The sequence below is a fragment of the Oryx dammah genome, unplaced genomic scaffold (genome assembly GCF_014754425.2).
Source record: "Oryx dammah isolate SB20612 unplaced genomic scaffold, SCBI_Odam_1.1 HiC_scaffold_11056, whole genome shotgun sequence".
NCBI lineage: Eukaryota > Metazoa > Chordata > Mammalia > Artiodactyla > Bovidae > Oryx > Oryx dammah.
In genome coordinates this window covers 758,967-771,399 of record NW_024080450.1, presented here as the reverse complement: position 1 = coordinate 771,399, position 12,433 = coordinate 758,967, and the positions used below count along the sequence as shown (strand labels likewise).

The following is a 12,433-nucleotide window of genomic DNA, read 5'->3' as shown; positions in this document are numbered from 1 at the left end:
TCTCTGGTTTTCTGGAACATTGAACAAAGCGTTGGCAAACATCTACACATTATTCAGAGAAGTGGCATATTTTTTAATTTGGGAAAATGTTGCTTCCTTTTATTATATTAAATTGTTTTCTCATTCTTAAAAGTGCTAAGAAAATACACGATTTTTTAATCAAAATACTCTACCACAAGAAAGAAGAAAATGCGTTATAAAATTCTGTGGCATACCAAGGATCTGCTGAACTTGCTGTAGCTGTTTTCAAGGGCACTCCTTAGGCCGTCGTTACTGTCATGCAGTTTCCTGTTAGCTGTTCTACAGAGTAAATACATACAATACATAAGCAGATAAGGAAAGTATTAGTGGGATCAATGTCACCACTTTCTTTTCAGGCTGTGATGTTCAGAGCATGGACCTATTACCTCTTGTAACTTTCTACCACTTCCTTTCAAATCTTCTAAACTGAGATGTTAATTCATTACTAGAAGTGCAACTTAACAATGTGTCAACTCTCTTTAAAGGTCTCCAGGCATTTTAGGAGTGAGTCAGTCATGCTGTGGAAACTGCTTCTCCTTCAAGGAGCTCCACTGTTAAGACAGGTTTGGTGTAGACCTTTCTGTTCCCTAAAGGCCTGAAGCCAGCCCGCCCCACGTACTCTCTCTTCCCTCCATGCTGGAGGAATAGATCTGTGGTGTTCTGTCACACTTCTTTCTCCTGGCTCCTCCTACTTGTGGCCTGGTTCTGTACTGCCAGGCACGTTATGTACCAGTTAAAACCTCCAATGTTACAGCTACATGCAAAAAAATGAAATTAGAACACCTCCTAACACCATACACAAAGAGAAACTTGAAATGGATTAAAGACCTAAATGTAAGACCAGAAACTATAAAACTCTTAAGAGGAAAACATAGGCAGAACGCTTGATGACATAAATCAAAGCAAGATCCTCTGTGACCCACTTCCTAGAATAATGGAAATAAAACAAAAGTAAGCAAGTGGGACCTAATTAAACTTAAAAGCTTTTGCACAGCAAAGGAAACTATAAATAAGGTGAAAAGACAACCCTCAGAATGGGAGAAAATTCCCTTTTTCTCCCAAAGGAAACAACTGACAAAGGATTAATTTCCAAAATATATAAGCAGCTCATACAACTCAATACCAGAAAAACAAACAACCCAGTCAAAAAGTGGGAAAAAAGACCTAAACAGACATTTCTCCAGAGAAGACATACAGATGGTTAACAAATACATGAAAAGATGCTCAATACTACTCATTTTTAGAGAAATGCCAATCAAAACTGCCATGAGATATCACCTCACACTGGTCAGAATGGCCATCATCAAAAAGTCTACAAACAATAAATGCTGGAGAGGGTGTGGAGAAAAGGGAGCCCTCTTGCACTGTTGGTGAGAATATAAATTGATAAAGCCACTATGAAAGACAGTATGGTGATTTCTTGAAAAAACTAGGAATAAAACCACCGTAAGACCCAGCAAGCCCACTCCTAGGCATATACCCTGAGGAAACCAAAACTGAAAAAGACACATGTATCCCACTGTTCATTGTAGCACTGTTTACAATACCTAGAACATAGAAGCAACCTAGATGTCCATCAGCAGATGAATGGATAAAGAAATTTTGGCACATATACACAATGAAGTATTACTCAGCAATAAAAAAGAACACATTTGAATAGTTCTAATGAGGTGGATGAACCTAGAGCCTATTATACAGTGTGAAGTAAGTCAGAAAGAGAAAGTCAAATATCATATACTAACGCATATATGTGGAATCTAGAAAGATGGTACTGGAGAATTTATCTACAGGGCACCAATGGAGAAAGACATAGAGAACAGACTTATGGACATCGGGAGAGGGCAGGAGAAGGTGAGATGTATGGAGAGAGTAACATGGAAACTTACATTACCATATGCAAAACAGATAGCCAATGGGAATTTGCTGTATGTCTCAGGGAACTCAAACAGAGTTCTGTAGCAACCTAGAGGGGTGGGATGGGGAGGGAGGTGGGAGGGAGGTTCAAGAGGAAAGGGACATATGTATACCTTATGGCTGATTCATGTTGAGGTTCGACAGAAAACAACAAAATTCTGTAAAGCAATTATCCTTCAATTAAAAAATAAATTAATTTTAAAAAAAGCTCCAATATTGACTGAGGGTTCAAACCCCAACTCAGGCACTTACTTTCCATATATCTTACAGAAGCCATTTAAACGGCCAGAGCCTCAGCAACCTCTAAAATCAAATACTCTCTGCCTTAGAGACCAGCTACTCTTTCCCTGCTTCAGGTTTATTCATCCTTCAGAACTCAATTCAATTGTTTCTTCCTCCAAAAACACTTTCTGGACCTTCCTGGATAGGAGAATGCCCTTATGAGATACATGGCTCCCCTTGGCCCCCCTCTCTCCTTGGCACATTATATTTAGAAGTACTGATGAGGTTCCAACTTCTTCCCCTAGTCTAGCCCATAAGGAGAGAGGCTAAGTGCCTCTCTGAGTGTCAGCTCCTGGCATACCTGAACCATAAAAGGTGCTAAATGAAAACCTGCTGAATAAATGAATAGATGAATTAACAGGATTTTTATAACATATCAACTCTATCAGTGCCACAGGTGAAGTTTAATAAGCATTTGTAATGGTGAAAAAATCATCAAGCCTGACCTGACATTTTCTGGCGGAAGTAAAACCAGAAGAAAATATTGCCTGGGAGAAAAGAGAGAAAGAGTGTCAGGGAAGAGGGAGGTTTTGTCAGTGAGGTCCTCAGAGAATGGATTCTGCAGCTTAGTTGCAGAGCTGACAGAGCAGGTGCAATATATCCAAGAGATTAAAAAAAAAAGAAAAATATACTGCTAACCAGGCACAATAAACTGAGTGAGAATGATCGTGTATGCCTAGTGATGTGACATGCTCTATGCGGGATGCCTGAAACCTCTCAGTGTGCCAAGCTGCACAGAAAGCTGATGAGGTCAGGGCTGTTGTTCTTTACAGTATAATAAATGTATTATAAAGATACGCTGGACATACCAACCTGATTTAAGAGGACTTTTAGAGAATTATAATCTTGTTCCTGGATTGGAGGAGTTTATGTAGGATTAGCAGCATCAGAAAGCTAAACTAATGCGCCAAAGTCACCATATCAAGAAGGAACATGTGTGGGTCTCCGAATCCAGCCTCTGATATATGGCAACTCGTGTTATATGTGGCACGTGTTTTACTAACAAAATATAAGTTAAATGTAAGTGTGATGAGAAATATGAGAACTTACTGGAGTATTTCAATTTGCCTCTCAAGACTATTTCGATCTTCTGTGTATTCTCGGATTATTTCCAGATCCCTGTAAAATTACATTTTATGTTTGAATGAGCATTAGGTGTTCAGTCCTGCCTTACCTATAACTACTCTCCCAGACTCTTTTCCACCTCTTCCAAAGTCCTGTGCCCTTGACCATGGTTTCTATCTCTCCATGCTCCTGCTCAGATTCTCTCAGCCCATTAGCAGCCTTTTCTCCCCTGTGAGCCACAAGCATACCCAAACCTCTGCTTCCTCCTGCAAGGCTCTGCTTCCTCCATTCCCCCTGCAGCATCCACAGCTCCTCCACCCCAGCCCACTGCCCTGACTCTGTTCCTTACTGGGACTGAACCCCTGGCCTTCTACTAAGCCTCCTCTCCACAGGTGCTCACATTACCCATTCAGCCCAACCCACTCTCTCACCTCTGCTTATTCTGCTTTTTCCAAGTCTTACTGCTACTGCTGCTAAGTCGCTTCAGTCGTGTCCGACTCTGTGTGACCCCAGAGACGGCAGCCTACCAGGCTCCTCTGTCCCTGGGATTCTCCAGGCAAGAACACTGGAGTGGGTTGCCATTTCCTTCTCCAATGCATGAGAGTGAAAAGTGAAAGTGAAGTTGCTCAGTCGTGTCCAACTCTTCGTGACCCCATGGACTGCAGCCCACAAGCTCCTCCGTCCATGGGATTTTCCAGGTAAGAGTACTGGAGTGGGGTACCATCAAGCCTTACGCAACCCCAGTCCCAGCTATATTAATACTCCTTTCTCATCTCTGTGCTCCCAGCCCTGCTGGCCCTCCCCTCCCCACCCTAAGCCACAGAGAGATCCACAGAACCAGGCTTTCTCTGTTCACTATAAACTCATGCTCAACAAGTCCTCTGTTGCTTTATTATGAAGCGGTCCTGGCCTTCTCCTTAAAATGTCCTTTCAGAACATCAGCCACTTCCCTCCAGCCCCCATCTCACCCCAGCCCCATTTCTAAGCAGACAACCCCTATCACTATCTTCCCCAGACCCTCAGGCTGTCAAATTTTGTCCATAATAACTAACTTGCCCATTTGTACTCTTGATAACGCTACAAGTTTCCCAATTGTCTCTAGGAATTTAAGTTCCTTAGCCAAAAATTCTGGGACCTTACGTTACAGCCTTAAACTAGTTTTAAAACTTTTGCCTTTCCATTCAAAATATCTTTTCTGTCCACTGGCCTGACCACTGTTCCCCAAACTAATCATATCCCTCCTTATGTCCTTGCCTCTGCTTTGGGTTTTGCCATACATGGAATGTCTCTGAGACTCTTTTTCCATCTGTAAAATGGGGATAAGGAAAGTTCCTATTGCATAGGAAACTGTGACTGAGTTAATGCTGCTGTTGCTGCTGCTGCTAAGTCGCTTCAGTCGTGTCTGACTCTGTGCGACCCCAGAGATGGCAGCCCACCAGGCTCCCCCATCCCTGGGATTCTCTAGGCAAGAACACTGGAGTGGGTTGCCATTTCCTTCTCCAATGCACGAAAGTGAAAAGTGAAAGTGAAGTCGCTCAGTTGTGTCCGACTCTTAGTGACCCCTTGGACTGCAGCCCACCAGGTTCCTCCATCCATGAGATTTTCCAGGCAGGAGTACTGGAGTGGGGTGCCACTGCCTTCTCTGAGTTAATGCTAATGAAGTACTAAAGAGAGTGTCAGGCAGTTGTCAGTGGGACCTGTGTTACTTGTTGACAAGCTAAACTCAAGTGTCTCTTCTTTAATAAAGTCTCCACCTTTCTGAACTATAAAGAACACTTTGTCTACCATCTCATGGCAATAAACACAATGTGTGACACTGCTGGTGGTGTTGTTTCTGACTTTGTTAAGTTCTTATGCTATTTAACTCCGTAACCTTTTAGCTTTTAAATTTCCCAACTAAATCTGAAGTTCTCAAAGAGCAGAGGCCACATCTTTTCTATTTTTAAAATGTACTCTACACTCATAACTCCTTATCTAGCTCAGGGACCTGTATATAGTAAGCACTTAATAAATGTATGACGGCTTTTCACTGTGCGTGTGCATGCTCAGTCATGTCCGATTCTTTGCAACCTCACAGACTGTAGCTCACCAGGCTCCTCTATCCAGGGAATTTCCCAGGCAAGAATACTGAAGTGGGTTGCCATTTCCTACTTCAGGGGATCTTCCGGACCCAGGGACCAAACTCGTATCTCCTGCATTGGCAGGTGGATTTTTTACCACTGAGCCACCTGGGAAGCTTTCCATTACCGGATCTTAATTCTGAATAAGGTTGGCAAAACAACAAACAAAACACAAGATATTTTTCTCAAGTGTACATGCACTAGGGGATACATGCATACAACCATGCATACAGATGCGTTTTCATATTTATAATACTCCTATATGAATATCTATGTGTATCCTCCTTATGTATAATTACCTGCCTTTGTGTGTAGATGTGCGTGTTAGATCCTATATTATGAACACCATATTGCAAAACTAAAGCATAGTAAAAATAAAATGACTTGCCTATGTTGCAGGGCTGGAATTTCTACCTTCAAAGCACCTCAGCACTGCCTCTTGATACTTTAGGTATGTTCTTCTGCTCCCATTTAATTCAAATGTTTCTAAGCCCTGCACTGTTCTGAGCAGTCAATAATTAATCAGTTTGTTTTTAAAAAAATTAAAAACTAGATCTGACACTAAACATAAAATCTTTAGAAAGCAAAGAAAATATTAGCAAAGTTAATAAGTAACCCCTTATTACTATGTAGCTAAGCTTCATTCACATGGATGTTACCTGAATAAACATTCCATTCAAACTACAAAGTAAAATGTGAAGTTTCATACCTTTCAGAATTCAGACTCTGATCAGCATAATCACTTTTCAAAGAATCTAATTCACTCTGAAGAAAGGCTATGTTTGTCTGTGCTTCTAAAAGATCTTTCTTAACTTTCTGATTTTCCTAGAGGAAAGAAACAATGCAGGTCATTAGACTCAGAGTTTCTTCCACTGGGAGACCTGAAGTCAAATACAGTGTAACTTTCCCACATGTCACTCTCACTCCTCCACAGTCTTCAAACCTTGGTGTTCAAAGAACTAATTATCAATTCAAGGTAATTTTAAATTTTAATAAAGTATTAAAATGTCAAAATTAAATTCTCAAAGTTGTTGTTGTTGTTGTTCTTCTTTTTTAAATACTTGGGCATTTGCTGCAAAACTACAACAGTAAAGAGTTTATCATGAGGATACTTTAACATGTCATTGGTAAAACAATGGAGACCAAACATTTAAACATCTGCTTTACTTAATGAGAGCTGTGGAATTACTGATAGTGTTGTGGAATTGACAGTATCTATTACCAGGTAGACGGGCTACTTTTCATAATAAATCCTATCACTTAACATTGTTAAGTTTTACACTTAAAAATAAGCCTGTGTGGTTAGGAAATTTCTATATTTTTCTTAAAAACAAAAGAGAAAGAACAAAAAAAGATCACTGGAAGTTTCTCGTTAAATATGGTAGACTGGGCACATGAATTAGTCTTCTTTCCCTTTTGAGACCCTATTAACATGAAATACCAAAGGAAATAAACTAATAAAAGAATGGAAGGGGGGCCAGTCAACAATCAAGTGATCTAAAAACATTGCTGGAAAAAGGAAACTGGATGGCAATGCACTGACAAAGGGAAGAAAGAAGGGGAAAATGAGGTCCAGATGATAGGTGTTGAAGGTTCTGCTGTAGAGCAGAGCAGAGACAATTGGTCAGGCAGAAGCCCAGAGAGTGAGAAGAGGGCTGAAAACAGACATTAAAATTGGATATTAAGTCATGCTGCCTCTCAAGCCCATACCTGCTCTTACTCTAGGAAAGAAGAGCAGAAAGCCAGAGCTGATTCCAAAGGCAACAAGTTATTTAAAAATAACTGAATGATTCCCCAAAGGAAAGCTAAGGCTTCTCTTTGTACATATCTGTGCCTCATGCATATGGTAACTGGGGTTCCATGTCTGACAGCCAGCTTTACATACAGAGCTTCAAGGAGACTGTCTTTCAGAAGAGAGGCCCTGAGGTAAAGAGATATTTGCTTAGCTGCACAGGAATCATACATTGGCTACCTGAAATGGTCAGAAATTCCAAGGTGACATTTGGGTAGCAATTTTAAAAAGCAATCAATCCAATAAGACTTGAAATCTCCTGGACTCCAAAACTTCTCCAATATTTTCAGGAGAAGAAAAAACAAATTCCATGTACTGGAAAGAACAGATAGAAGTTGCAAGGTATCAGGGATATGAAGATGACAGAGTTTCTTTTTATAAGTAGCCAAAAACCCCACCAAGAGAGTCCAAGAGAAGTAAGCAACTCTTTAAAGTCATGATGATTCAAGCACAAAACCAACTAAGAGGTAGCAAAATCTGGAACTGGTAGTACATAAATGGATCCTAACTACAAACCTGGGGGACCTTCTCTTTTTGAGTGGCACAGGGATAATAAGTGGAGAGAAATAAATGCAATTCTAGCTCATTCATGCTCACTTCTTGGCTCTGCAGGGGAGAATAGATTCATAATAAAGAAAATATTCATTATTGGCTTTCAGTGTTTTGAGTCAACCTGGAAACTAAAGAAATGAAGATGATGAAACAGATATAGATATTATCAGTTCTGGCAACAGAAATACTAGAGATATTGTCAGCAGAAGATGGAAAGGGACAGCAAGAGGAAGGATAGGGCAGTAAGACCTCATCTTACAAAGCTAGGGAAACAGATCTGAGTTTATGTTATATGAATGCAGGGGTTAACTAATAAATGTTTAAAGGGCACATAATCATTGCTCTGAGTAAAAAATAAATAAAAGCATTTACAATAGGTATTAGGTAATAGATTGAGGGAAAAGTCTGCCAAAATTGTAACACCTTTAGTCAGAAGCATTTCAAAGACTCTCTAACTGTAGTATTAATTTCTCTTTAAGTTTTTATTCCTGTAACACTGAAATCATAGCATGATTTTATTTAAGAAACAGTAGTCTAACAGAAAATACATTACCGAAAATGAAAAGGTAATTCTTACCATTGATAAGTCATAAATTTGTTTCTTTAATGCAGCCACATCTTGTTTCTGACTTATGTGTTTTGATTGTTCTTCTAGCTGAAAAAGCAAGTAAAAGTTGAGCATTTACAAACTCACTTTTAGTTGGTTCCATTAAGTTTAGGAATACATTGACATTCAGATATGGGAATTCTAAACATCTTCAATTTTGAACATTATACAACCATATAAATCATTAAATTAAATCTAATCCATAAGAATTTGAAATTTTTCTTTAAATAATTAAAATCTTTGAAGTGGGGGTTTATTTATTTTTGCCAGGTCCTACTTAAAAAAATTTATTTATTTTAATTGGAAGCTAATTACTTTACAATATTGTGGTAGTTTTTGTCATATATTGACATGAATCAGCCATGGGTATACATGTGTCCCCCTGTTCTGAACTCCCTCCCACCTCCCTCCCCACCCATCCCTCTGGGTTGTCCCAGTGCACCAGCTTTGAGTGCCCTGCTTCATGCATCGAACTTGGACTGGTCATCTATTTCACATATGGTAATATACGTGTTTCAATGCTATTCTTTCAAATCATCACACACTCGCCTTCTCCCAGAGTCCAAAATTCTGTTCTTTATATCTATGTCTCTTTTGCTGTCTTCTTTCTAAATTCCATATATATGCGATAATATACTGTATTGATGTTTTTCTTTCTGACTTACTTTACTCTGTATAAGAGGCTCCAATTTCACCCACCTCATTAGAAATGACTCAAATGCGTTCTTTTAATAGCTAAGTCATTGTGTATATGTACCACAACTGTCTTATCCATTCATCTGCTGATAGACATCTAGGTTGCTTCCATGTCCTAGCTATTGTAAACAGTGCTGTGATGAACACTAGGGTACATGTGTCTCTTTCAACTCTGGTTTCTTTGGTGTGTATGCCCAGCAGTGGAATTGCTGGGTCATAAGGCAGTTCTATTTCCAGTTTTTAAAGGAATCTCCACACTGTTCTCCACAGTGGCTGTACTAGTTTGCATTCCCACCAACAGTGTAAGAGGGTTCCCTTTTCTCCACACCCTCTCCAGCATTTATTGTTTGTAGACTTTTGGATAGCAGCCATTCTGATCAGCGTGAGATGGTACCTCATTGTGGTTTTGATTTGCATTTCTCTGATAATGAGTGATGTTGAGCATCTTTTCATGTGTTTGTTAGCTAACTGTATGACTTATTTGGAGAAATGTCTGTTTAGTTCTTTGGCTCATTTTTTTGACTGAGTCATTTACTTTTCTTGTATTGAGCTGCATGAGCTGCTTGTATATTTTTGAGATTAATTTTCTGTCAATTGCTTCATTTGCTATTATTTTCTCCCATTCTGAAGGCTGTCTTTTCATCTTGCTTATAGTTTCCTTTGTTGTGCAAAAGCTTTTAAGTTTAATTAGGTCCCATTTGTTTGTTTTTGCTTTTATTTCCAATACTCTGGGAGGTGGGTCCTAGAGGATCCTGCTGTGATTTATGTCAGAGAGTGTTTTGCCTGTTTTCCTCTAGGAGTTTTATAGTTTCTGGTCTTACATTTAGATCTTTAATCCATTTTGAGCTTATTTTTGTGTATGGTATTAAAAACTGTTCTAGTTTCATTCTTTTACAAGTGGTTAACCAGTTTTCCCAGCAACACTTGTTAAAGAGATTGTCTTTTCTCCATTGTATATTCTTGCCTCTTTTGTCAAGAACAAAGGTGTCCATAGGTGTGTAGATTTATCTCTGGGCTTTCTATTTTGTTCCATTGATCTATATTTCTGTCTTTGTGCCAGTACCATACTGTCTTGATGACTGTAGCTTTGTAGTAACTTTGAAGTCAGGCAGGTTGATTCCTCCAGTGCCATTCTTCTTTTTCAAGATTGCTTTGGCTATTTGAGTTTTTTTTGTGTTTAAATACAAATTGTGAAATTATTTGTTTTAGTTCTGTGAAAAATACCATTGGTAGCTTGATAGGGATTGCATTGAATATATAGATTGCTTTGGGTAGTACACTCATTTTCACTATATTGATTCTTCTAATCCATGAACATGGTATGTTTCTCCATCTATTTGTGTCCTTTTTGATTTCTTTCACCAGTGTTTTATAATTTCCTATATATAGGTCTTTTATTTCTTTAGGTAGATATACTTCTAAGTATTTTATTCTTTTCATTGCAATGGTGAATGGAATTATTCTCTTAATCTATTATGGGCAGTGTGGGGTCAATTCAGCTTAAGAGAGTTCCTTGTTCCAGCTTGTACTTGTTCTCAAGGTCTATAGGCCCCCTCCAATGCATAGTCAATGTTAACTACAGGGTTTAATCTGTTGCACCTGTCACTTCCAGAGCAGTTCCCTCTTGTCTATTTTGCAAGTCTCTTCAATGTCTAATTTCTGCCCTGACACAAGGGGGGAAAGGGGGTCACTTATTTAGGCTCACTTGTTCAGTTGTGTTGTGGGGAGGGAGGGACACTGCAAACAAATATTGCTGGTGTGTGTGTGGAGTGCCTGCAGTGTATGGACCACACTGGGTCTGCCACAGCTCAAGGCAGCATGTGCTTCCCAGGTCTATACTGCTCAGGCTCCAGGGTGCTCTGCAAGGGCATTGTCTGAAGTGGGCCCTACGTTTCATACATCTCCCAGGTCTAAGTCCGTCAGGTTCTCGTGTACTCTGCAAGGGCATAGACATGGATTGGTGTGCATTTTGCACCCTTCCCAGGTCCGAGCAATTCAGGTGACCAGGTGCTTGGCAAGAGCTCTGTCCTGGGGGACTGTGCATCTTAATCACCTCCCTAGTCCCAGCCACCCAGGGTGCTTTGCGAGAGCACCATCTCAGATGTGCCATGTGTCTCCTCTGGGGAACTGATCTCAGGCTGCAACCCTCCTGGCAGATGTCAATCCTATCCATCCAGGATCCCATGAAGACATGGTTAGCAACTGGAAGCATGCTCACAGTTTGGTGGAAGATGCTGTCTCTGGGGCTGAGATTGTAGCAGCCCCTTGCCTTCTGGTTCTGGCTGTCACATGCCTGCCTCCGGGAGGGTGGGGCGAAGGGGGCTTGTGTGAAGTCAGCTAGCTCTCTTCTGGTATTCGTTCAATCCATTGTTTTGTGAGTGGGCTAGGCTGAACATTAGCGCTTTTGTGGGAAAGTTCTCTTTTTTTCTCTCTCTCTTTCTGGTGATCCCACAGTTCAGGTTGCTCACTTCACGTTAGCTTCTTCAGATTGCCCTCAGGCATTCAGACTCAGTCCTTACTTTAAGCACTGATGATACAGCCTGCATCTGCCTGCCCAGTGCCCCACTCACTGGTGGTGGATGCAGGTGTCTGGGCTACTTCTCCACTGGCAGTTGAGGTTAGGCTTTGAACAAGCTATTAAACCTGGAACTCAATGTCCTCAGTGGTAAAAGTGGGAAACTTATACTTTCCTCAGAGAAAGTTTGAGAATTCGATTTTCTTAAATAATGAAGAAGAGGTTAATAAGCTACACAGTCAAAAAACATCAGTTATTATGGTTAAACAGGACAGTTTATTATTAATCCCATTTTACAGATGAGAAGCTAACCATCAGAATCATGAAGCCAATTGTCCTAGGTGTTACAGGAAGGAATTGGCACAGCCTCAATAAAGACTTAGGTCTCATCACTCCTGACTCTTACTGTTCAGTGCCTTTTTGGTCTTCATCACTATGTTGTATGAGGGCAAGAAATTCTTGTGTCTCCTCTTTTTTTATTAAAATATTTATTTATTTATTTTTGGCTGCATCAGGTCTTAGCTGTGCATGTGGGATCTTTGTTGTGGTGGGTAGGCTCCAGAGTGCTTGGACTCAGCAGTTGCAGCCTGCATGTTTAGTTGCCCCATGGCATGTGGGATCTTAGTTCCCTGACCAGGGACTGAACATGTGTCCCCTGCAATAGCAGACAGATTCTTAACCACTGGACCACCAGTGAAGTCCCTCTGTGTCTCCTCTTGCAAACTTTATCTTAGTATAATGATTTGGGATGACATGGAAATAAATAAGGACAGGGACTAGGAGAATCTATTACTCTAGCATAAAGCAAAGGATTGGTCCATTCAAATTCTGTAATACAAGCATTGTATTATGGTCTAATGACCTCTGGA

At 40.2% G+C, this 12,433-nt stretch overlaps 1 protein-coding gene across 1 annotated transcript in view; it reads right to left on the bottom strand.

Moving 5' to 3' along the window:
- LOC120860302 (ras and EF-hand domain-containing protein-like) overlaps positions 1–12,433 on the bottom strand; it is a 79,371-nt gene that overhangs the window by 29,530 nt on the left and 37,408 nt on the right. Inside the window, exons 5-8 of the mRNA XM_040236082.1 lie at positions 8,324–8,401; positions 6,112–6,227; positions 3,268–3,336; positions 216–300 (exon numbers count right to left, since the gene is read on the bottom strand). Of these exons, the coding sequence (XP_040092016.1) occupies positions 216–300; positions 3,268–3,336; positions 6,112–6,227; positions 8,324–8,401 (348 nt within the window). The remainder of the gene's footprint in view (positions 1–215; positions 301–3,267; positions 3,337–6,111; positions 6,228–8,323; positions 8,402–12,433) is intronic.